Source organism: Monodon monoceros, unplaced genomic scaffold (assembly GCF_005190385.1).
Source record: "Monodon monoceros isolate NGI ecotype Baffin Bay Population unplaced genomic scaffold, NGI_Narwhal_1 Super_Scaffold_10, whole genome shotgun sequence".
NCBI classification, from domain to species: domain Eukaryota; kingdom Metazoa; phylum Chordata; class Mammalia; order Artiodactyla; family Monodontidae; genus Monodon; species Monodon monoceros.
The window spans coordinates 54,804,687-54,832,189 of NW_021703766.1; the positions used below are offsets into that span (position 1 = coordinate 54,804,687).

The 27,503-nt window shown below is 43.5% G+C and overlaps 1 protein-coding gene across 1 annotated transcript; it reads right to left on the bottom strand.

Annotated features, from left to right (window-relative positions):
* Positions 1-27,503, bottom strand: GP6 (glycoprotein VI platelet). Its single transcript, XM_029245583.1, is given in 15 exon segments — positions 1-1,068; positions 2,007-2,057; positions 3,225-3,284; positions 4,411-4,464; positions 7,417-7,701; positions 11,143-11,400; positions 11,516-11,551; positions 15,071-15,134; positions 15,136-15,159; positions 20,985-21,037; positions 21,244-21,281; positions 21,371-21,413; positions 21,508-21,645; positions 27,104-27,139; positions 27,386-27,503. Coding segments are annotated over 15 exon segments (1,395 nt in total). The 5' UTR covers positions 27,420-27,503; the 3' UTR covers positions 1-847.

The window sequence follows — 27,503 nt, forward strand, 5'->3', positions numbered from 1 at the left end:
AAAAAAAAAAATACTGATTATGTAATTACTCCCATTCCTTTCTCCCCTCAACCCCTGTCAACCAACCACTCTGTTTTCTATCTCTATGGATTTACATATTCTAGCCTTTAGCACAAACTTAGGACTTTGGACTTTTTTTCTAATATAAAGGCAAGCCACTGGCATGTTGGTTATAATTATTATTATATTCTAAGGGGAAAGAACAGAATGCCCCAAAGCCTGAAAGAACCAGGCACATCTCGAGAAACAAAAGGAGATTTTTCAGACTACAGCTTAAGATAGGGCTAGAGCAAGGGTTAGGTTTGGGGATAATCAGGAAAAAAAGCACAGAACTGATTCACTTTGCTGTACACCAGAAACTAACACAACATTGTACATCAACTATACTCCAGTTAAAAAAAAAAGAAAAGAAAAAAAAGCACGGGGTGTGCACGGGGGAAACGTGGGAGAGTTTTGTGCAAAGGATAGAACAGGTCAGCTGTGAGAGGTGGGAATATTAGAAGTCGATCTGAAACTCGTATTAGGGGAGGTTGAAGAAAGAGATAAGTGTGATGGCCCAAGTGAGGTGCCACAAGGTCCACAATGAGCAAGATATCGGTGAGGAGACTATGGCATCCACTAGATTCCTTCCATCCCAAACAAAGAGAGTCCTAGGACATACAGCCAAATAGACAATGACTCAACTCCTTGATGGGGCACCAAGAAGAACATCCCCCGCCACCGCCCTCCTTTTCCACAGCTGTAGGCTCTATCCTTTTACTCTCACACTCCACACCAAGTCCCCTCCCCACTCCCATGACCTATCTCTCAGATACAACCAAGCCTTGGGATTCTAATGATGGTATCCTCAGTTATGCTCATCTGATCGACCCCCATCCTGACAACCGTGTGACTTCTGGGTCTGAGGGAGGGGTGGGAGCGGCCTGTGGACAGCTCTGACCCGGTGCATCAGGGGTTTCTTTCGGCTGTGCCAATCTTCTGCCAGAAGCCCCACCAGGAGTATTAGAATCACGGCCCCGAGGCATATCCGGACCAGATTGCTCTTAGTGTAATAGTGGAAGGCAAGACCTGGAGGAACAAGAGACAGGAGCAGATGATAAAAGCCCATCTCCACAGGGGGCGCAAGTTCGATCCCCAGTCAGGGAACTAAGATCCCACACACCGTGGGGCAACTGAGCCCACGTGTCACGACTACAGAGCCCACGCGCCCTGGAGCCCGAGTGACACAACTAGAGAGAGAAACCCTGCACGCCACAACTACAGAGAAGCCCTCGCACCACAATGAAAGAACCCGCATGCCTCAACAAAGACCCCGCGTGTCGCAGCTAAGACCTGACGCAACCAAAAAAAAAAAAGAAAGAAAGAAAATAAATAAGTAAATAATCAATTTTTTAAAAAAGATCTCACATGCAGCACGGTGCAGCAAAACAAAAAAGCCCTTCTCCAAGACCCACATGCATATTGGGTTTCTCATAGCCGTATCCCTCATCTGAGGCTCTGTTACTCCCGGCTAGCTAGGATGCCAGTCTCCTTTCTGGAAGGTTCCTCTCCTCCTTACCAAGGGTTAGGATTAGATAAGGCCAATTGTCTAAGTATCACCTCTTCCATACACCCCCTCACAGGCCTCTGATACAGCCTCACCCCACACACAGGTTAGGATTAGATAAGCCCAATTGTCTAAGTATCACCTCTTCCATACACCCCCTCGCAGGCCTCTGATACAGCCTCACCCCACACACAGACACTACCTGGTTATTTGGCTAATTGTGGATCAGGAGACAGTTGTAACGGGTGGGGAGAGAGATGACCTTTGAGAAGGTCACCTTCACACCTGATCCCTGCCCAGTTCGGAGCTCCACACACTAACAGTCCCCCTCCACTTCATACTTCACACACCAGAACCCAAGATCACAGAGCTGCAGCTTCTGTGTAGGGAAAGCAGCCAGCTTTGGGTAAAGACATGGGACGGGGAAAGGAAGTTGGTCCAGAGAAGGACACTTGCTCACCAGATGGAGGGTCTGACTCCTTTGGAAGGATGGTGATATTCCTAGAAGTTTCTGGGAAACAAAAAGGATAAGTGTAAAGGGGTGGAACCATCTCTTCTCCTACCCCTGCTTCTACCGCTATCCTGAACACATGCACTTGGGAGCTGGAATTCCAGGGTTATAAGAAGAGCATGAACTGTAGAGTCAGGGTGTTCCAATTTGAACCCCAGACCCATCACTTATTAGATGCAGGGTCTCGGGCAAATGACTTCACATGTATGAGTCAGTTTTCCTATCTGTCCTGAGAGTGACTGGGAACCCAGAAAGGTTTTGAACAAAGGGTGAAGAGGAATCTCATCAGGGTCTTAGAAAGACCCTGCTGGCATCAGGAACCTAAAAAAAGCTAGAGCTGTGTGGACGCAGTGGAGATATCTAACCTGTCGTCTGGGGATCTGTCAAAGGTTTTCCATCTTGGGGGAAATGGAGACTTTTTTCTGGGGAAGCCAAGGGCAAAGAGAATGGCAACATAAAGGAAGCATATTTGCATTGGACTGGAGGAATAAGAAAAATGTACTGTGTCCAGGTAACTATGATCTATTTGGGGCTGAAGCATGGGCTCTGCCTGGAAGCAATGGGAATGAGATTACACACATGGATCAGAGCCAAGTCAGAAGAGCAATGTGTAGGGACGAGCAATGGCCTTCCCATGATAGCCTTGGTGCCGCCATCTTGGAAAGAGCCACATTACCCAGAACACTCTTCTGCCCCCAAGCTCAGAGCCCATCTCCATCCCATCCTCATCTTCAAACCCAGGACTTTCCTGGGAAGAATCAGGTGGTTTTGAGAAGCAGATTAAAAGCCTACAGCCTGACACAGACGTAGAGCACAAATGTATGGACGCCAAGGTGGGAAGCGGGGGTGGGGTGGGATGAATTGGGAGAGGGGGATTGACATATATACACTACTGATACTATGTATAAAATATATAACTAATGAGAACCTACTGTAGAGCACAGGGAACTCTACTCAGTGCTCTGTGGTGACCTAAATGGGAAGGAAATCCAAAAAAGAGGGGATTATATGTATATGTATAGCTGATTCACTTTTCTGTACAGTAGAAACGCAACACGGTAAAATTTTTAAAAATTAAAAGAAAAAAAAGCCTACAGCCTGAGATGATGGAAGAGAGCCCAATCCTCCAACTCCTTTCTGCTGAGCAGTGGGCGCCTGGCTACTCACCAGTGGTGGCAACTTCGTTCACGAGTGAGTGGTTCAGTTTCTTGGAGGCTTCTGAGAATTCTAAGCAAGAAGATTATAAGGAACTGGGTAATGCCAGGTTTGCCCAGTAAGTCCCTACTCTCCATACCCCTTCTCAGATAGCCAGTCTCCCTGGAACCCGTTTCTCTAACACACACTGCCCAGACACAGAGGAAAGACAAACTCAAAAAGCCCAAAATATACTGCCTTCTACTTCTGAGTGGCTTAATAAGAAATGAGGTGTCAGGTGTCATTTCGAGATGTCACAGCCTAGCGTACTATTTCTTTCTTTCTTTTTTTTAAATTTATTTTATTTATTTACTTTTGGCTGCACTGGGTCTTTGTTGCTATGTGCGGGCTCTCTCTAGCTGCGGCGAGCGGGGACTACCCTTCGTTGCTGTGCGCGGGCTTCTCATTGCGGTGGCTTCTCTTGTTGTGGAGCACGAGCTCTAGAGCGCAGGCTCAGTAGTTGTGGCGCACGGGCTTAGTTGCTCCGCGGCATGCGAGATCTTCCCGGACCAGGGCTCGAACCCATGTTCCCTGCATTGGCAGGTGGATTCTTAACCACTGCGCCACCAGGGAAGACCTAGCGTACTATTTCTTAAGACACAGGCTGACATCCGATACCGCCGGAAGCAGCTGAGATGCCATGAAAATTGGGAAGACCATGGCTCACACAAAAGATAGTGCAGTGGTTCTCAAAGTAGCATCCCCAGACCAGCAGCATCAGCATCCCCTGGGAACTTGAAAATTATTGGACCCCACCCCAGACCCTCTGAATCAGAAACTCTACGGGTCTAGGAATCTGTCCTGTATAAGCTCTCTAGGTGATTCTCAAGCCCACTACAGTTTGAGAACCACTGATCAATGGAATCAGAGACTCAGAACTGGAGCTCAGGAATCTACAATTTTACAAGCCACCCTGCTTATTCTTCTACAGGTTAGACATCATAAACCATCCCCGAAAGGCTGGAGAGAAGAGGGGATAGTCATATCTATACATTTATTATACCTTCTTTACAAGCAGAAATAAGGAATTTTTAAAAATAAAGCAAATCTGTGAAAGAGGCAAATGAAATGAACTGAGAAATCTAGACAAAGAGGAGAAAGAAAAGGGGGTCCATGTGCCTTATACCACAGAAACCAGGGTGAATCCTCCGGAACTTACCTGTCACAGAGGAAGGTGGTTCTGTAGGCAACCAGCTGGGGGTAAAAGAGGTCCCTGAGAAATCAGAAAAAGAAAAGACAGAGAATTCTGTGCTCTGTTAGGTATGGATCCTGAGCAAACCCAGTTTCCTCACCTGGAAAATAAAAATAAAGATGCTTCCATCATTGGACTGTCGTGGGTGTTAAATCGCATTTGAAAGGCACACCTAGCACGTTCTGGGGCTGATTAATGACACTCCCTGCAGCTGCCTTCCCTGCTTCTCGAACCTCAGTGCTTTCCTTTCTTCTGGATCTCTGTGACCTGCCGTCTTACTTACCTGCCTTCCCTGGGAACAAACCGGGCTCTTGCCTCCTGGGAAGCAGAGGAGGAGACAGAAACTATGGGATACATCTGGGGAAGACAGGCATCCCACGTGGGGAGAAAAGGGAACTGCCTAAGGAATAAAACACAGCCTCGCTTTCCCCTCGCACCACCCTTGCTGCTTGCTTGTGGATTTTTTTTTTTTTACCTAGACAAGTCACAAGGCATTATTCATAGTATTAAAATTTCTTTTTTTAACATCTTTATTGGAGTATAATTGCTTTACAATGGTGTGTTAGTTTCTGCTTTATAACAAAGTGAATCAGTTATACATATACATATGTTCCCATATCTCTTCCCTCTTGCGTCTCCCTCCCTCCCACCCTCCCTATCCCACCCCTCTAGGTGGTCACAAAGCACCGAGCTGATCTCCCTGTGCTATGCGACTGCTTCCCACTAGCTATCTATTTTACATTTGGTAGTGTATATATGTCCATGCCACTCTCTCACTTTGTCCCAGCTTACCCTTCCCCCTCCCATATCCTCAAGTCCATTCTCCAGTAGGTCTGTGTCTTTATTCCTGTCTTACCCCTAGGTTCTTCATGACATTTTTTTCCCTTAAATTCCATATATATGTGTTAGCATACGGTATTTGTCTTTCTCTTTCTGACTTACTTCACTCTGTATGACAGACTCTAGGTCCATCCACCTCATTACAAATAGCTCAATTTCGTTTCTTTTTATGGCTGAGTAATATTCCATTGTATATATGTGCCACATCTTCTTTAGCCATTCATCCGATGATGGACACTTAAGTTGTTTCCATCTCCTGGCTATTGTAAATATAGCTGCAATGAACATTTTTTTCTTGGGAATTCCCTGGCAGTCCAGAGGTTAGGACTCTGTGCTTTCACTTCTGAGGGCACGGGTTCTATCCCTGGTTGGGGAACTAAGATCCCACAAGCTGCACAGCATGACCAAAAAATTTTTAAAAATAAAATTTAGGGCTTCCCTGGTGACGCAGTGGTTAGGAGTCCGCCTGCCGATGCAGGGGACGCGGGTTCGTGTGCCGGTCCGGGAAGATCCCACATGCCACGGAGCGGCTGGGCCCGTGAGCCATGGCCGCTAAGCCTGCACGTCCGGAGCCTGTGCTCCGCAACGGGAGAGGCCACAACAGTGAGAGGCCCAGGTACCGCAAAAATAAATAAACAGATAAATAAATAAAATTTATTTTTCTTAGTGTGTATACCCAGAATAATGGCCTCCCGAATATGACAGTATCCTAATCCCCAGAACCGTTGACTATGGTACCTTCCATGGCAAAAGGGACTTTGCAGATATGATTCAGAATCTTGGGCTGATTCCCAGCAACATGGATGGATCTAGAGATTGTCATACTGAGTGAAGTAAGCAGGACAGAGAAAGACAAACATCACAAGATATCGCTCATATGTGGAATCTTAAAAAAAGGGTACAAATGAACTTATTTACAAAACAGAAACAGAGTCACAGACATAGAACACAAACTTATGGTTACCGGGGGAAAGCGGGGGAGGGACAAATTGGGAGATTGGGATCGATGCCTACACCCTACTATGTAGAAAACAGACAACTAATAAGGACCTACTGTATAGCACAGGGAACTCTGCTCAATACTCTGTAATGTATGGGAAAAGAATCTTAAAAAGAGTGGATATACGTATATGTATACCTGAATCTCTTTGTCATACACCTGAAACTAACACAACATAGTTAATCAACTATACTCCAATATAAAATATAAAAAAAAATTTTTAAATAAAAATAAGGGACCTCCCTGGTGGTCCAGTGGTTAAGACTCCACACTCCCAATGCAGGGGGCGCAGATTCGATCCCTGCTCGGAGAACTAAGATCCCACACACGCTGCATGGCCCGGCCTAAAAATAAATTAATTAATTAATAAAATAAAGTAGGGAATTCCCTGGTGGTCCAGGGGTCCGTGCATCCACTGCAGGGGGCACAGGTTTGATCCCTGGTCGGGGAACTAAAGCTCCCGCATGCCACACAGTGCGGCCAAAAAAAAAAAGGAAAAAGGAAGAAACAAAATTTTAAAGAATAAAAATAAAATAAAAGACTGCATATATGTATATGTATAACTGATTCACTTTGCCGTACACCTGAAACTAACACAACATTGTAAATCAACTATACTTCAATAAAAAATTTTTTAAAAAGAATCTTGGGCTGGGGAGATTACCCTGGACTACCTGGGTGGGGCCAATCACAAGGGTCCTTAAAAGCATAAGAGAGAGGCAGGAAGGAGGAAGAGTCAGAGATGGATTAGAAGATGCTATGATGTTGACTTTGATGATGGAGCAATGGACCATGGAAGCCAAGAGATGTAGGCACCTCTAGAAGCTGGAAGAGGCACCAGAAACCTCCCCTTGAGCCTCCAGAAAGAAGGCTGGCTGACACCTTTGTTTTATCCCCGCAGGACCCCTTTTTGACTTCTGACCTCCAGAACTGTAAGGTAATAAATTTGTGATATTTTAAACCAGTGAATTCATGGTGATTTGTTACAGCAGCACTCAGACACTCATACACCCTCCAAAGCCTCTGTCTTCTCCTGCCCTCCCACTTTCTTCATGCCTATTGCTCCCTCCCCTTGGAGCTTCCACCAGGGCCTGTGAAGGCTGGGGGAAAAGGTTTGGTCTGCACCCCCTAACCTGTGACCACGAGCTCCAGGGGGTCGCTGGGGGCCGACCACAGGTATGGAGATCTGCTGGAAAAGCTGTAGCATCGGTAGGTCCCACTGTGGGCAGCAGTCACCGTGGTGATGGGAAAATCAGCCTGGTACCACCTTTCAGGTGTCTTGTAGGGCCCAGTGTCCCCCTCCTTGTACAGAGCAAATTGGTCAAAACTATACTGGGTGTGACACCGTAGAGTTACGTCCACTCCTGGGGCCACTGCTGTGCTGGGCTGGGCTGAGAGCGAGGGCTTGGTGAAAACTCCTGGGAGAGAAGAAAACTCTGGTATTAAAGATGGTGGCCCCTGTGGAAAACAGTATGGAGGTTCCTTAGAAAACTAAAAATAGAATTACTATATGATCCATCAATCCCACGCCTGGGCATATAGCCAGACAAAACTCTAATTCAAAAAGATACATGCACCCCTATGTTCATAGCAGCATTACTCACAATAGCCAAAGAATGGAAACAACCTAAATGTCCATCAACAGATGAATGGATAAAGAAGATGTGGTACATATATACAATGGAATACTACTCAGCCATAAAAACGGATGAAATAATGCCATTTGCAGCAACCTGGATGTAACTAGAGATCATCATACTAAGTGAAGTAAGTCAGAAAGAGAAAGACAAATACCACATGATATCACTTCTATGTGGAATCTAAAATATGACACAAATGAACATATCTATGAAACAAAAACAGACTCACAGACATAGAGAATAGACTGGTGGTTGCCAAGGGGGAAGGGGCTAGGGGAGGGATGGAGTAGGAGGTTGGGTTAGCAGATGTAAGCTTTTATATACAGAATGGATAAACAACAAGGTCCTACTGTATAGCACAGGGAAGTATATTCAATATCCTATGATAAACCATAATGGAAAAGAATATTTTAATAAATAGAATATATATATATATAACCAAATCACTTTGCTGTACAGCAGAAATTAACACACCATTGTAAACCATTAAAAAAGTATTAAAACTGAAAATAAATAAATAAATAAAGATGGTGGCCAGTGTCTCAGCTGTGGGGTTGGGAAGGCTCCCCCACCTCTTTACAGGCTAGGGAACTTTCCAGCTGTATCCAGCCTAGAGAAGCTACTCTTCCCACCACCAGCTCACAAAGTGGTTAAGGGAGCATGACAGGAGTGACATGACGGTACCCAGGCTCAAATCCTGGTTTTGCAGCTTAGGGGCTGGACGAATCTCCCCCTATATCTGTGCCTCCGTGTTCTCTACTATAAAACGGGAATGATTGGATGAAACAATATGTATTAAGCATTTAACAGAATACGGAGTGCATAGCAAGCACCCAAAATATAATGGTAGTAACAAACTAGCTTAACCTGATATTATACCATAAGCTTGTATTACAGTATACAATAGTTATATTGTAAACGTATTAGAGTGCCAGATTCCAGGTGCTGTTCCGAGACCATGCCATTTATCAATTCACTGAACCCTCACAAAGACCTATGCATTCATTCCTATAAATATCCCCACTTTATACATGAAACTAAAGTCCACAATGTTGAATCACTTATCCGAGGTCACAAGATAGTATAAGTGGCGGAGCTGAAATTTGCAATCACGGAGGTTGGCTCCAGGCTGTCTGCTCCTAAAGGCGAACCTATCCTACTATGTAATTTGACATTATTATTATCATCATGGAGCGTCACAAGCCACGCCTGGAAAGCCATACTCACAACAGCCAAAGTTGCCTGATAATTATGGCTCATTCATTCATTCAACAATTTTTTCCTCTGAGCAACTATTATGTATTAGTCTCTAGAAATAAAAATCCCGTCAGAAAAAAAAAAAACATCCCGTCAGGAAGAAAGAATAGCCAACAGCTAATAGATAAGTAGGGCTTCCCCGGTGGCGCAGTGGTTAAGAATCTGCCTGCCAATGCAGGAGACATGGGTTCCAGCCCTGGTCCGGGAAGATCCCACATGCCACAGAGCAACTAAGCCTGTGCACCACAACTACTGAGCCTGTGCTCTAGAGCCCACGAGCCACAGCTACTGAGCCCACGTGCCAAAACTACTGAAGCCCGCACGCCTAGAGCCCGGGCTCTGCAACAAGAGAACCCAGCACACTGAGAAGCCCAGGCACCACAATGAAGAGTAGCCCCTGCTCGCGGCAACTCGAGAGCCCGTGCGCAGCAACGATAGACCCAACACCGCCAAAAATAAATAAATAAAAATAAGTTAAGAAAAAAATAGATAAGTAAATGCATGGCATACCAGATAATGATGAGTGCCATTTTAAATCGAGATGGAATTTTAAGTAGGGTGGTGAGGGAAATAATGAGAAGATAGTATTTGATGGGGGACTTCCCTAGCGGTGCAGTGGTTAAGACTCTGCACTTCCAGTGCAAGGGCGCACGTTTGATCCCTGGTGGGGGAGCTAAGATCCCCCATGCTGCGTGGTGAGGCCAATAAATAAACAAATAAATAAGCTACCTTCTTTTAAAAATAAAAAATTAAATTAAAAAAAGATAGTATTTGAGTCAGCCCCCAAGGCACACTGGTGGACCACTGTACCTCAAGTAGTCAGGAGTTAGGGTGAGGCAAGCTAGGCACTCTCTTCGGATGAAAAAAAAAAACCTTCAGTAATCAAGATAAATATTATTTTAACGCAAATTTTAAAATAAAAATGAATGCAAACACATTTACAGGAAACAAAATATCAAGATTTTAAACAAAGACAGAATCCACCTGTGCCCAGGGGAGCCATGTTGAAGTCTGAAACATGAACCTACCCTGCTATATAACTTGCTATTATTATCATCACAGAGCATCCCAATCCACGCCTGGCACACAAGTACCCACAACAGTGAAAGTTGCCTGATAATTGGAGGCAAAAGGCTCAAAACGTTTTTATGGCTTTTTACGGTTCATTTTTTCCACGTTATGAACATAGCTGAAAAAAGACTGAAAAGTTTAAAAGTAGATTACTAAAACTCACATTATTTTAAGTTTAAATATTTTATTTATACAAAAAATAAACAGAATTCATTTTCATTTTACTCTCCTGGCTTTGATGGAAGCAAACTCAATATTTTTTGAAGCCACTTCAGAAAATAATCATTTAAAAATGCATTAGCTAGAAAAGGATATGCTGAGAACATTTTATTCCATCAAAAAATAAAAATAAAAAGGCATAAACGTGGGACTTCCCTGGCGGTCCGGTGGTTAGGACTCCGTGCTTCCACTGCAGGGGGCATGGGCTGGCTCCCTAGTCAGGAAACTAAGCTCCCGCATGCTGCACAGTGCAGCCAATAAAGAAATAAATAAATTTATTTTTTCAGTGCATAAACGTGGCTAGAGGGGTACGCATTTTTCCTCTTGTGTCAGGTTTGGATGTGGCTTGGAACGGCATTCCTGGAATTTGTCTTTACTTAAAATTGCGGTATTGTGTACATCGTGGATGTTTTTGCATTGATTTGGGTTTTGGGTTTTTTTTTTTAAGATATTGCATTAACGTATTACTTATGTTGATTACTGAGTTTTTTGGCACCTAAATTTAGCACTTAAAGCCAATGCCTCGCTTGCCCCACCCTAAGCCCAACGCCTCTGGGACTCTGGATTGGGACTTTGGATTTACGGTCACCATAACCCCCACTGTCTGAGCCCAGAACTGAGGACCACGCAGCCCTGCGGCTACAAATCCAGCCGCACCCCATGCCCAGTTACCAGTAGCAACCAGCTCCAGCTGGTTGCTGGGGGGAGACCAGCTGGTCCCGCTCTGATAGGAGCAGCGGTAGCGTCCGACGAAGCGTTGTTCCATGGCCGAGATGGAGAGCTCCGCCTGGTCCAAATACTTCCGGGATATCAGTTCCTCCAGGCGGTACAAGTCCGCGCCTGGAGGGCCCTGGCAGCTGATGGTCACCGGCTTCCCCAGGGGCACAAGGGAGCTGGGCCGGGCCTGGAGGGAAGGCTTGGGCAGCAGGCCTGGAAGGGAAGCAGAGTCTAGCAGAGGTCAGCTTCCAACAGAGCCTCCTCCTGGGCTTTCCCACCCCCTCCTGCCCTCTCGCTGGCTGAACCCAGAAGAGGGATCTGGACTCACCTTTCTGAGCCTGTATCACCTGCCCCAGACACAGCCCTGAGGAAAGAAGCAAAGGGTCAGTCACCAGGACCTCAGCATGAATCCACACTTCCTGCGTGCTGGGCACCGGGATGAGAAACTTGCATGCATTGGCTTTTTTTTTTTTTTTTAATTTTTATTTTATGTTGGGGGTATAGTTGATTAACAACGTGTTAGTTTCAGGTGTTCGCTTTCTTTTGTCATAATTTTTTTTCAAAAACACACATGCATGTAATTGAAGTGAAAGAAGCCAGCCAGAAAAGGCCATGATTGTATGATTCCATTTATATGAAACATCCAGAATGGATCAATCCGTCCAGAGACAGTAGATGGGGGAGGGGGGTGGCGGGTACCGGGAGGAGCGGGGATTGGGGAGTGATTGTAACGGGTATGAGGTTTCCTTTTGGAGTGGTGGGAGCTGGGTGGTAGAAGGGGGCTCTCACTTTTTTCCAGTTTCATAGAGATGTAATTGACATGTAACATGGTGTACGTGTAACAGTGTTGATTTGAGACATTTTTCTGTTGCAGGATGGTTACCACCATAGTTCTAGCTGACACCTCTAGCCGGACACATAGTTGCTATTTCTTTTTAGTGGTGAGAACACTGAAGATCTAGTCTCTTAGCAACTTTCAAGTATATATTACAGTATTATTAGCTATAATCACCATGCTATATATTAGATCCCGATGTGGTGTCTTGCATTAAATCATAAGTCAAGAGCTCTCAGGGTGCATTAATACTGGATTCCTCCCTGTTTTATGCTTTTGGGTTAAATCAATATTCTCCCTATTTTGTGCTTTTGGGTTAAGTCATTATTATGACTGTGCAAATATTATTCACACCTGAGCATTATAATGTACCTACATACTATTTTTCTATTTATTTTCCCTAGGATCAATAATTGTATGGTTTATTTCCATCCACATAGTGTTCCTTGAACCTATATCTAATTCTTTTCACAATTTTCAATAGCCTTTCCATGTAACTTTACACATCTATCAAACTGCATCATCTATAAATTCCACTTTTATCCTTGGAGGTGCCTTCCCCCCATTTTCTCTTCTAACTGAACTAATTCTTCTCTAGGTTGAAAAACTGCCCTTTTTCTCTCAAGCTAAGACTTTTTTTTTTAAACCGTTTTGCTGAGTTAGTAGCATTAACAATTTAAGTCTCCCTAGGGTTGCCAGATTTAGCAAATAAAAACATGGGACTCCCAGTGAAATTTGAATTTCAGGTAAACAACAAATAATATACAGCATATATTGCATAGTAGGTCCCATGAGGCCCACGACCAGGTAGATTCAAACACTAGCAGCATATTTTCGTGGTAAAGAATGTGGATTTGGTGCAAACATTCCTTAGTTTGTATTCGAGCCATAGCTGTGTGACCTTAAACAAGTTACTTCATCCTTCCGGGCCTCAGTTTTCTCACCTGTAAAATGGGAATAATCGTAGGCCCTACTTCATCAGGCTGTTATGGGGATTAAATGAGTAAGTGTCCGTTTAAAAACATAAAATAATGTATCTGTAAGTGCTACATGAGTGTCTTTAAAGAGTGAATAAGTGAATGAGAGGCAGTTTGTTTTCATAGTATACACTCTTATCCCCAGTAACACCAACTGTTTCCTTCCTTCTTAGCCGCTTGGAGCCTCTGGTCCTTTTAGCGATAAAGTTCTTTTGAAGAAATAAGGAAATAATGCACACACGTGCCCAGAATAAAGCTTGATATGGAGAAGGCAGTAAAAACGCATCTGAGCCCACCCCCAGTCCTGTTAAGGGGGACTCTTACTAGAGCCTTAGTGAGGTTAATTGACAAACAGAAATCTTATATATCTAAGGTTTACAGCATGATGACTTGTGAAATAATTACCACAATCAAGCTAATTAACACATCCATCACCTCACGTAATTATCTTTTTTTTTTTTTTGGTGAGAAATTTAAATGTACTCTCTTAGCAAATTTCAAGTATATGCTACAGTATTATTAGCTATGATTATCATTCTATAATTTGGATCTCCAGAAGTTCTTCATCTTATAGCTGGAAGTTTGTACCCTTTGACCAACATCTACCTCCCCATTTCCCCCACCCCCCTGCCCCAGCCCCTGGCATCTACCAACCTACTCTCTGCTTTTGTGGGTTTTTGAGATTCCATGTATAAGTAAGATCCTGCAGTATTTGTTTTTCTCTATCTGGATTATATCACTCAGCATAGTACCCTCAAGGTCCGTCCACGTTGTCACAAATGGCAGAATTGTTTGCACCAGTATCATGAGGGATACTGACAAGCTAAATCTGTAATCTAGCCCTGATACCAAATCCACATTAAACAAAATTAAAAATTAAAACATAACAAGGACCAATTGTATAGCACAGGGAACTCTCCTCAATACTCCATAATGGCCTGTATGTGGAAAGAATCTTTAAAAAGGTGGATATATTTATATGTATAGCTGATTCACTTTGCTGTACGCCTGAACCTAACACAACATTGTAAATCAACTATACTCCAATAAAAATTAACAACAGGGCTTCCCTGGTGGCGCAGTGGTTGAGAGTCCGCCTGCCGATGCAGGGGACGCGGGTTCGTGCCCCGGTCCAGGAAGATCCCACATGCGGCGGAGCGGCTGGGCCCGTGAGCCATGGCCGCCGAGCCTGTGCGTCCGGAGCCTGTGCTCCGCAACAGGAGAGGCCGCGACAGTGAGAGGCCCGCGTACCGCAAAAAAAAAAAAAAAAAAAAAAACAAAAAAACAAGAAAAAGCGAAGAGCCAAGGAAATGTTTAAATACTGTGGAATAATATTCAGCTATTTAAAAGAATAAATTAAAAATTATACATGTCTACTGCTATGTGTCAAAAAGTAAGCTGCAGAATGTGTACCATATGTTCTTATTTTTATAAGAAAAAACTCTATGTACATATGTGTACACATTTGTACTAAAAAATTAAGATAAATGTAGAAGGATAAACAAGTATTGGCTACTGTTGGTGAGTTAAGGGGGGCTTAGAACAGAATTTATTGTTTTCTTATATGTTCTCTTACAACTTGTAAAAAGAAGCATAAACTTTTATAAAGAATCTAATAACAGTTTAATAAAAAAAACTCACACACAACAAGGACCTACTCTATAGCACAGGGAACTATACTCAATATTTTGTAATAACCTATAAGAATCTGAATAAGAACATATATATGTATATATCTGAGTCACTGTGCTGTACACCTGAAACTAACACCACATTGTGAATCAACTATATTTTAATTAATTAATTAAAATTAAAACAGCATGGAGTAGTGGGAACGTTGCAGTCAACACTGGGAAACCTGTATTTATTTTTTAACTCAGCCATGAATAAACTAGAGTAATTCAGACAAACACCATCTTCCAGTTTTCCCACCCAACAAATAAATGCGGTGACCCTTGGTCACCTCCTGCCCTGAAAGTTTCCTCTTGCCTCTTGTACTGATACAATTTAAAAAAAATTCTTTGTCTCATAGCCCACTGCCTATCCCTCAGCATTTTGCAGATTGACTCACCAAGACAGAAGAAGGCAGCCATGGTTGGGGACATGGTTCCTCGGCCTGTCCTGAGCTGTATAGCCCAGGAGGGAAGCCCTGGGTGCGGGCTGGAGCAGAGATACAGGATGTGATGGGAATGAAGAATGCTCTCCTCCCTTCCCCCATCGGCCTGGCTTTTCCTAATTGAGACTCATCAAGCTGGAGGCGTCCCCTCAGTAGAATGACTTGCACACAAGCTCCAAGGAGCCTGGCTTATCTCCCGTCACCAGCCCAGTGTCCCAGCAGGTCTGCCTAGCGAGGCATCGTCTGCGTTCTGATACTCCCAGAAGCTCCCTGGCATTCATTAGGGACATGCAAGTCAAAACCACAATGAGATATCACTTCACACCCACGAGGATGGCTCTATCAAAAAGACAGATATTAACAAATGTTGGTGAGGAAATGGAGAAGTTGGAGTCCTCATGCTTTGCTGGTAGGTGTATAAAATGGTGCCTCCGCTGTGGAAAACATTTCCTCAAAACGTCAAGCAGTGAATGGTTCAGCAACTCCACTTCTGGGTATATACCCAAAAGAACTGACAGCAGGAACTTGAACAGATATTTGTATACCTCTGTTCACAGCAGCATTATTCACAATCGCCAAAACATGGAAACAACTCAAATGTCCATTGATGGAAGGACCAATAAGCTGTGGTGTATACATACCACAGTGGAATATTGTTCAGCCTTTAAAAGGAACGAAATTCTGACACAGGCTACGACCTGGATGAACCTTTATTAGGCTAAGTGAAGTAATCCAGACCCAAAAGACCACACATTATATGATCCCATTTATATGAAATATCCGGAATAGGCAAATTCATAGAGACAGAAAGGGCTCTGGACGTTATCAGGGGCTGCGGGAAGGGAGAATGGGAAGTTAAGGCACCATTTTAGACCTCTACCGGCGTAAAATGCATGGAAACTTTGATAAGTGTTTTGAGCAAGGTGCTGACACGGAATACTGTCTGACGGATCTCTGTAATAGCATGGTTTCAGGGAACTTCTCTTTGGAGCGGTGATGTTTGAGGGCATGCCTGATGGTAAGAAATATTCATAGAGGAAAGGCAGCACGTTCAGCCTGCCCTAAAGTCTTGATGAAATAAAGAGCTTGGCATTTTCATGTAACCAGAAAATGACTGGTGTAGCTGGACTTAAGTGAGCAGAAAACTAAGACTGAAGCGATTATAAGGGTCAGATCAGGATGGCCCAACTTTCGCAGGTGATTCTTTTCCTTTTAATTATCTTTTATTTCTCTTAGTTGAAGGATAGTTAATTTACAATGTTGTATTAGTTTCACTTGTACACACAGCAATTGTTATACATACATACATATACATGTGTATTCTTACATGTATGTATGTATATATGTAGGTATGTACATTCCTTTTCATATTCTTTTCCCTTATAGGTTATTACAAGATATTGAGTATAGTTCCCTGTGCTATACAGTAGATCCTTGTTGTTTACCTATTTTATATATAAGTAGTGTGTATCTATTAACCCCAAACTCTTATCTCCCCACCACCACCCGCTACCCCCTTTGGTAACCATGAGTTTGTTTTCTCTGTGAGTCTATTTCTGTTTTGTAAATGAGTTCATTTGGACCAGGTGACTCTGCTGGAATAGGGGAGGTCTGTCCTGTGTATTAATAGGGCTAGCAGCATCCCTGGTCTCCATCCACTAGATGTCACTAGCGCTATGCCCCCTCCAGTTGTGACAACCAAAAACGTCTCCAGACATTGCCGGATGTCCCCTGGGGGGGTGCAGAATCACCCCCAGTTGAGAACCGTTGGGTTACATCATTCAGGGACTTAGAGGGCAAGATAAATTTGGATGCACAAATATCCCTTTATAATACTCCTCACTTCTCAAGCATTCCCTCATTTGATCCTCACGCAAGGCTGAGAAACAGGTTCTGCTTTAGTCCCATTCTGGTGAGAAAACTTGAGCTTAGAAGAAAATGTGCTTTTCTAGGTGAAGCTTGGGTGCTGGGAGCCAAATAAATCATTTTCCTTTGGTTTAGCACATGTTCACATGGATCTAGGCAGAGTCTCTCCCTTGTTTACTTTACGTATGCCCTTTAGTTCTCATTTCTTTTCTCCATCTCCAAGGAACAACTCTACAATATCTCATGTGAATTAGTTCATTTCTGCAAAATGTGATTTCGTACCGTGCAAAATGTATACTGTATTGTAAATTGTGCAATGCCGTGGAAGTCTCTCGTCTTTCCATTGCCCACAGAGATTTCATAGATCTGTAGAATATTGATTTGCTTCCAACACATTTATCCCTCCACTGTCCCAGTAACAGACAGCCACATCATATCCAAATATCTCCAAGATAAACAATTCTGAGCTAAATACCATTCTACATGTGCCTCTGTGGACATATGTGAAATGTCCTTGAAACATGCACCCAACGGCAAACCAGCTCTTAAGTGTATCTTTCATTTACTTACTGCCAAACTGAACTCCTCATTCGCCGCACCAGTTTCTTCCCCGGCAACAGTGCAAGAGGATCCCCATACCTCCCCAATACCCCCAACATGTGGGGTTACCCAGTTTGGGACTGACAGGTACACACTGCTATATTTAAAATGGATAACCAACAAGGACCTGTGTACCGCACAGGGAACTCTGCTCAGTACTCTGTAACAACCTAAATAGGAAAAGAATTTGAAAAAGAGTAGATGCATGTCTATGTATAACCGAATCACTTTGCTGTATGCCTGAAACTAACACAACGTTGTTAATCAACTGTACTCCAATATAAAGTAAGAAGTTTTTAAAAATGTGGGATTACCCAGCCTTCTAATCTTTGCCAGTCCGATGGTATATTAGCTTCCTAGGGCTGCCATAACAAAGTATCACAAACTGAGTTGCTTAAACAATAGAAATTTATTGTGCCATGGTTCTGGAATGTAGAAGTCTGAGATCAAGATACTGGCAGATTTCCTTCTGAGAACTGCGGGGTAGAGGTCGGGGCAGAGTGGGGAGGACTTGGTGCGTGCCTCTCTCCTAGCTTCTAGCGACTTGCTGGCAATCTTTGGTGTCCCTTGTCTTATATTTTTTATCTTTTTATTAATTTTTAATGGAAGTATAGTTGATTGAAGATGTGTTAGTTTCTGGCGTACAGCAAAATGACTCAGTTATACCTATATACATTCTTTTTTTTATATATTAATTTATTTTATTTATTTATTTTTGGCTGTGTTGGGTCTTCATTGCTGCGCGCAGGCTTTCTCTAGTTGCGGCGCGTGTGTTTCTCACTGCGGTGGTTTTTGTTGCAGAGCGCAGGCTCTAGGCGCACGGGCTTCAGTAGTTGTGGCTCTCAGGCTCTGGAGCGCAGGCTCAGTAGTTGTGGTGCACAGGCTTAGCTGCTCTGTGGCATGTGGGACCTTCCTGGACCAGGGATTGAACCTATGTCCCCTGCCCTGGCAGGTGGATTCTAAACCACTGTGCCACCAGGGAAGTGCCTCGTATATATATTCTTTTTCATGTTCTTTTCCATTATGGATTATTACAGGATATTGAAGAGAATAATTTTTAAATGTGTACACGATCATTCAGCTAGTGGGTGCAGAAGAGAATGTGAATCCTAATTAACCCATCTATTCTAGACTCTGAGCTCTTACTACTATGCTCTCCCACCAAATGTCACTCCCCAACATCGTCCACATTATTTTTCTCCCTGGGTCTATTTCCATCAATCAACACACATTCTCAATTCCCCTCTATTTCTTCTACTCTCCACTCCAAACCACTTGGCTGTATTTCACTGACCCTACCATTAACTTTCTTCTCTACTTCCTCTCATCAAAACGTATTGAATTATTATTATTACTATTATTATTTTTATTTTTATTTTTTTTGCGGTACGCGGGCCTCTCACCGCTGTGGACTCTCCCGTCGCGGAGCACAGGCTCCGGATGCGCAGGCCCAGCGGCCATGGCTCACGGGCCCAGCCGCCCCGCGGCATGTGGGATCCTCCCGGACCGGGGCACGAACCCGTGTCCCCTGCATCGGCAGGCGGACTCCCAAGCACTGCGCCACCAGGGAAGCCCTGTTTGTAGATTTTTTGATGATGGCCATTCTGACCAGTGTGAGATGATATCTCATTGTAGTTTTGATTTGCATTTCTATAATGATTAATGATGTTGAGCATTCTTTCATGTGATTTTTGGCAATCTGTGTATCTTCTTTGGAGAAGTGTCTTTTTAGGTCTTCTGCCCATTTTTGGATTGGGTTGTTTGTTTTTTTGATATTGAGCTGCATGAGCTGCTTGTAAATTTTGGAGATTAATCCTTTGTCAGTTGCTTCACTTGCAAATATTTTCTCCCATTCTGAGGGTTGTCTTTTTGTCTTGTTTACGTTTTCCTTTGCTGTGCAAAAGTTTTTAAGTTTGTGTTCTATTTATTTTAATTGCATAACTAAAGGGGGAAGTTCACCAAAACTAGGGAAAAACCATAAATCCCCGGCCTAAACACCCTCTGCATCATTCCCTTCCCCAAGTCTGTAGTTGAATTATTGCAATTTGGTTCCTTTACAAAGAACATTTCCTTGTTCATTTTTTGCTGCTCTGAAGGCTTCAGCTCTCAGAAACTCCTAGAACGTTAGACTGAAACGCCATTAGGAACTGCCTCCTTGCCCAATTTTTTTGTCATGTGGCATGCAGGATCTTAGTTCCCCGACAAGGATCCAACCCGTGCCCCCTGCAGTGGAAGTGCCAAATCTTAACCACTGGACCGCCAGAAAAGGCCCTCCTCCTTGCCCAATTTGACTCTTACTTCTTGTTATAAATTTATTTTATTTATTTATTTTTGGCTGCGTTGGGTCTTTGTTTCTGCACACAAGCTTTCTCTAGTTGTGGCGAGTAGGGGGGCTACCCTTCCTTGCAGTGCGTGGGCTTCTCATTGCATTGGCTTCTCTTGTTGCGGAGCACAGGCTCTAGAGCGCAGGCTCAGTAGTTGTAGTGCACGGGTTTAGATGCTCCGTGGTATGTGGGCTCTTCCCTGACCAGGGCTCGAACCCAAGTCCCCTGCATTGGCAGGCGGATTCTTAACCACTGCGCCACCGAGGAAGCCCGACTCTTACTTCTTGGCTTCTCCTTGTATTTTGGTACCAGTGAGTTCTCCTTAAACATGCTTGGACAATTGTTCCTGCTCAGTGACCCAACTCATCCTTAATGCCTGCTCCCTCTTTGCTTTCTAAGGGCCAGATCATGTGATTTGCCTCTCTCAGTAGACCATGAGTTCCTTAAGACCAGAAGCTATGCCAAGTGAAGGGTAAATTGGAGTTTTTGTCCTATTTTTGCAATTGTTCTCTTTGACATTGATTTGAAATAAAAACCAATATGCAAAATAGAAGGAAAAAAAAAAAAGACCAGAAGCTATATCTTACTAATATGTATATCGTCAGCTTCTGTGAACATTTGTTAAATAAGCAAATGAGTGGGTAAATACACAAGGAACCAGGAATCCGTTGAGAGATATGTGATGCGTCCCAGAATTTCTTTATGGTTGACAAGGCTTCTCTATTCTTGAGCCTTTGCGGGGGCTCCAGGATGATGAGTGGCGTGGGTACATGAGTAGGACAACTCACGAAGCCCCATTTTCCTTAAGGGGCACTTGAACCCTGGAGTCCACACAGCCAGCTCTGGCTCTGCTCTCTGGACAAGGTGAAGGTGGCATACACACAGGGCTATTTTATGGAATCCTCAGTGGTACAGGACGGGAGTGAATCCCCGCTCCCTGTAAGGGGGTCCTGGTGTAGCTGAGCAGAAGACTCAGAAGACTCCGGTGGGTCTTCCTCTGTGTGGACCTGCCCGCATGAAGATACAAAGTGAGGGGAGAACACCTGGGGGAGGGGGCAGGGGAAGGAGGAAAGACTCACATGCATGTCCATTTGTCTGTCCTCCTCAGGCGGGATATCCACTGAGACGTCATCTGCAGGAAAAGAGGAGAGGAGAGGCTTCCAGGGAGAGCCTTCAGATTACCCAGTCTTGCCATCTATATTTCAGAGATGGATGACTGAAATCGGGGAAGGGCGGTGACGTCACACCCAGTGAGGTTTGCCCCCAACCTTCTCGGCTTCTTCTAGGATGCCTTCTATCTTCCCCACCCTGGCTACCCCTACTTCTCACTCCTCTTACATTGATTTTCTTCCTGGAAGTCCATGTCTGGGCTGGAGCTAAGGGAAAGGAGATAGACGCATTCAGGTAGGTCTGAGAAATGAGACAGACACAGCATTGTCTATTGAGAGAGTCCAAATGTTCCTACCTGTTATCATTCGCTTGGCCCTTGGTGTCACCCTCAGTGGCTCCTACAGAGAGTCAGTGATCAGAGTCCTGGTAGGGGACGCACAAAGCCCCTCCCCACACTCCTCCCAGGTTAACCCTTCCCCCTCCAGGACGTACTGTTTTTGGCTCGACACCAGCACCAGCAGAGGAGAAAGATAAGGAGGAAGAGGAAAGGTAGAATGCTGATGACTGAGGTCACAATCACAGTGGGAAGGTATTCATCTCCAGGAGGATTTAGGTAGACTTCAGGTAGATCTAGGAATTAGTAAACAGTGAAGATCTGTTATTGATCTCCTCTTGGATTAATTCATCCATTCAATAAATATTTATTGTCTGTCTTCCATATATGAGGCAAGTTATTGGATGTTTTGGAAACTGTAGTGAACCTACCCAATAACAGAGTCTAGACATGTGAACCAATACACAGAAGTTGTTACTCTTATTATATGATAAAACTATCTACCCTGCATTATAAGAGAGATTTTTTGGGGAGATGATCCCCGAAGGATAAGAAACACATAGATCTCCGAAGTGCAAGAAGAACTGCCTTCCAGGAAGAGGGAACAACATATGCAAACTCAGAGGTGAGAAGGAGTTTTGCGTGACCCACACACAGAAAGGACAAATGGTACATAATGTGAAAAATGGCTCTTGGTAAAGATAGAAAGGTCAGGAGATATCAGCAAAGGTCCAAAACATTGGAAGCTGAGGAGAAGAGTCTGGATTTAAGTCTAAATGTAATAATGACCCACAAAGGGATTAACAAGCAGTGAGCTTGTAATTTTTTAAATTACATTTCTGGTGTGATAAATGGATTTAAGGGGCCAGGTGGAAAGTGGAGGGACAATTAGGGAACATGCTACAGGCAGCTACATGACAAATGATCATGTAATGACAATGCGGTGGTGATGAAAGAAAGAAGGGAATGGATTTGAGTTTTTGAGGATAGAAATGATGAGCTTTGAGATTTAGAGATGGAGCAGATGGGCACTGAGAGCAAAAGAGGAGCATCATATATCATTCTCAATGAATTGATCATTGGAGAGGATGTATGGCATCTATTGAGATGGGAAGACCAATACAAGGAGGAGGTTCTGAGATGTGTTGGGAGTTCTGCCGAGATTCTCATTAGGTGTCTGAGCAGATGTCAAAGATTCCATTGGATAAGAAATTCACAGGAGCATTTTTGACTGGAGTGAGTGATAAGTTTGATAGCCATCAGCAGATACTGGACAACTGAAGCAGATCATCTTTAATCTACCCATTTTAATCCAATGTTAGTCTTCCCTGTCAACTTAAGAACAAATATCATTGCTTGGCATGATAAAAACTCTCAGCAAAGTGGGCATAGAGGGAACATATATACTTCAACATAAAGACCATATAAGACAAACTTACAGCCAACATCATGCTCAACAGTGAAAAGCCAAAAGCATTTCCTCTGAAATCAGAAATAAAGACCCGGATGTCCATTCTCACCACTTTTATTCACACAGTATTGGAAGTCCTAGACACAGCAATCAGACAAGAAAAATAAGCAAAAGTCATTTGAATTGTAAAGGAGAAGTGAAGCTCCCTGTTTGCGGTTGACATGACACTATATATAAAAGAATATCCTAGACACCACCAAACTAATACTAGAGCTCATCAATGAATTCGGTAAAGTTGTAGGATATAAAATTAATATACAGAAATCTGCTGCATTTCTATACACTAACAACAAAACATCAGAAAGAGAAATTAAGTAAACAATCCCATTTACCATTACATCAAGAAGAATAAAATACCTAGGAATAAACCTACCTGAGGAGATAAAAGACCCTCAGAAAACTATAAAACATTGATGAAAGAAGTTGAAGATGATACAGAGAGAAAGATACATCATGTCTATGGACTGGAAAAATTAACACTGTTAAAATAGCCATACTACCTGAGGCAATCCACAGATTCAATGCAATCCCTATTAAAATGCCAATGGCATTATTCACAGAACTAGAACAAATAATTTTAAAATTCTTATGAAAACACAAAAGACCTCAAATAGTCAAAACAATCTTGAGAAAGAAGAACAGAGCTGGATTTATCACACTCCCCACTTCAGTCTATACTACAAAGCTACAATAATCAAAACAGTATGGTATTGGCATAAAAACAGACATATAGATCAATGGAACAGGACAGAAAGCCCAGAAATAAACCCACTTAATCTGCAACAAAGAAGGCAAGAATATACAATGAAGAAAAGACAGTCTTTTCAATAAGTGATGCTGGGAAAACCAGGCAGCTACATGTAAAAGAATGAAGTTACAACATTCTCTAACACCATATACAAAAATAAACTCAAAATGGATTAAAGACCTACATGTAAGCTTGGAAACCATAAAATTCCTAGAATAAAATACAGGCAGAACACTCTTTGACATAAATTGTAGCAATATTTTTTTAATCTATCTCCCTAAAGCAAAGGGAAAAAAAGCAAAAATAAACAAATGGGACTTAATTAAACATAAAAGCTTTCACACAGCAAAAGAAAACAATGACAAAATGAAAAGACAGGGATTTCCCTGGTGGTCCAGTGGTCAAGAATCTGCCTTCCAATGCAGGAGACTTGGGTTCGATCCCTGGTCGGGGAATTAAGATCCCGCATGCCGCGGGGCAACTAAGCCCTCATACCGCAACTACTGAGTCCGTGCACCACAACTAGAGAGCCCGCATGCCACAACTACAGAGCCCATGCGCTCTGGAGCCTGTGCACCACAACTACACAGTCCACGTGTTCTGAAGCCTACGCATCACAACTAGAGAGAAGCCTGCATGCCACATCGAAGAGCCTGTGGGCCACAACAAGAGATCCCACGTGCCACAACTAAGACCTGATGCAGCCAAAAATAAATAAATAAATAAAGATTTTTAAAAAATGAAAACACAACCTACTGAATAGGAGAAAATATATGCAAATGATACGACCAACAAGGAGTTAGTACCCAAAATATGTAAACAGCTTATACAAAGCACCAGCAAAAAACCCCAAACAACCTGATTTAAAATTAGCAGAAGAACTGAACAGACATTTTTCCAAAGAAGACACACAGATGGCCAACAGGCACACGAAAAGATGCTCAATATCATTAATCATCAGAGAAATGCAAATTAAAACCACAACGAGGGACTTCCCTGGTGGCGCAGTGGTTAAGAATCTGCCTGCTAATGCAGGGGACACTGGTTCGAGCCCTGGTCCGGGAAGATCCTACATGCCACGGAGCAACTAAGCCTGTTCACCACAACTATTGAGCCTGCGCTCTAGAACCCGTTAGCCACAGCTACTGAAGCCCACGTGCCTAGAGCCTGTGCTCCCCAACAAGAGAAGCCACTGCAATGAGAAGCCCGCGCACAGCAACAAAGAGAAGCCCTTGCTTGCCGCAAGTAGAGAAAGCCCACACACAGCAATGAAGACCCAATGCAGCCAAAAATAAATTAATTAATTAAAAAATAAAACACACACAACGAGACATTCTCTCACACCAGTCGGTATGGCTATCATCAAGAAGACCACAAATAACAAGTGTTGGCAAGGATGTGGAGAAAAGGGAACCCTCATACACTGTTGGTGGGAATGTAAACTGGAGCAGCCACTATGGAAAACAGTATGGAGACTTCTCAAAAAACTAAAAATAGAACTACCACTACTGGGTATACATTCGAAAAAAATGAAAACACAAATTCTAAAAGATACATGCACCCCGATGTTCATAGCAGTACTATTTACAATAGCCAAGACATAGAATCAATCCTAATTGTCCATCAGTAAATGAATAGATAAAGAAGATGTGATATATAGGTATATACAATGGCATATTAGTCATTAAAAAAAATCTTGCTGGGCTTCCCTGGTGGCGCAGTGGTTGAGAGTCCGCCTGCCGATGCAGGGGACACGGGTTCGTGCCCCGGTCTGGGAGGATCCCACATGCCGCAGAGCGGCCGGGCCCGTGAGCCATGGCCGCTGAGCCTGCGCGTCCAGAGCCTGTGCTCCGCAACGGGAGAGGCCACAACAGTGAGAGGCCCGCATACCGAAAAAAAAAAAAAAATCTTGCCATTTGTGACAACATGGGTGGATCTAGAGGGTATTCTGCTAAGTGAAATAAGTCAGAGAAAAGACAAATACTATACGCTCTCACTTATATGTGGAATCTAAAGAACAAAACAAACAAAATGAAAATAGAGTCCAGAACCAGAGAGAAATAAACGGGTAGCTTCCAAAATAAGTGAAGGGGTTTAAGAAGTACAAACCTTAAGTTATCTAATAAATAAATGACAAGGGTGAAATATACAGCACAGGGGATGTGGTCAATAATAATGTGCTAATAACTTTATTTGGGAACAGACGGTTACTAGACTTATTGTGGTGATCATTTCATAATGTATATAACTGTCAAATCATTATGTGGCACACCTGAAATTAATGTAACATTGTACTTCAATTATACTTTAATTAATTTATTAAAAACCTATGCCAAACACATAGTACAATGTCAAGGTCACATCCAGGGCTCAATATATCTGGAACATGAAAAAATCAACTTACCTCTTGGTGGAGTTAATAAGATTAAAATGAGATCATATATACAAAAGCTAAGACTAGCCCTTGGCAATGGGAAAACCTCAATAAATGTTATCTAGCAATTGTTAACATTACGCAATGACCCCTAATCTGAGCAAAATGTTGTTGTCTGAGCTTGACATGCATTGTATCTTAACTGATGCAACACCATTCTTCTTTTTTTTTTTTTTTTTTTTGGCCATGCCCCGTGGCTTGTGGGATCTTAGTTCCCCAACCAGGGATTGAACCTGGGCCATGGCAGTGAAATCGCCAAGTCCTAACCACTGGACCCCCAGGGAACTCCCGTTATTTCATTTTAGAAAGAAGGAACTTGGGACCCAAATGCAGGAAACTGCTTGCAAAATGTCCCAGAACCAGTAAATGTTGAGGCCTTCATTTTAAATAACTTTTTTTTTTTTTTTTTTTTTAGTGGTACGCGGGCCTCTCACTGTTGTGGCCCCTCCCGTTGCGGAGCGCAGGCTCAGCGGCCATGGCTCACAGGCCCAGCCGCTCCACGGCACGTGGGATCTTCCCAGACCGGGGCACGAACCCGTGTCCCCTGCATCGGCAGGCGGACTCTCAACCACTGCGCCACCAGGGAAGCCCGAGGTCTTCATTTTGCTGCAAGTCTGCCTCCCAAGCAAGAGTGCCTTCCTGTAAACAAACCTTCCATAGATGAGGGAGATGGAAGCAGTTGAGGTGATAGCAAATGGAAAGGACACACAACACACCCAATGGGTGATGGTCCCATACCCACAGTGGGGTCTGGTGCCCGTACAAATGTCCCCAGTTCTCTGTGTCTGCGTTATGAATGTCGACCTCAACTGTGTTCCCTTTCTGCATTATTTGAAAACCTGGGCATTCCCTTCTTGACTCATCTGTGCTGATGGGCAAGAGCAGGGGATCAGGAAGCTTTCCAGAGAAGGGGAGAGGTTTTCCACCAAAGATTGGCATAATGGTGAAGAATTAAAACATTAAAAATAAATAACACGACGAGTGGATGAAGAGATGGTGCAGGTTAAAGGCTGGGATTCTTTCAAGGCTACTCAAGCTCATCCCTCAGTCCACTCGGCCCAATTCAGAGTTCTCTAGGCAGAAAAGGGAGAAAACACTCACCCGTTTGTGCCCAAATCCTTTGATCCCAGCAAGACACTAAAACAGAGAAAGACTTGGTAAGAGATGTCTCCTGATAATACATGATTCCCAAACACCTGAGCTCAGGGCATCACATCTAGACCAAACTGAAGAAAAGTGGCCCTATGGGTGATCTCTCTATAAGTCACTGACCCTAGGACCTCATAAAGGAAGAGTCCCACAAGAGGAACCCAGGTTATAAACCTCTTATCTACATCCTCTTCCCTCACCAGCCTCCCACACAACTTCCCTGGCCCCACTCACCAAGTCCAAGAAGAAAAATGACCCCCAGGGACATGGCAGTGCCTAAGTCCACAGCTCCACACCATGCAGCACAGCCAACTGGGCAGCAAATCTTCGCAGCAGGACACGCCCGTGGATG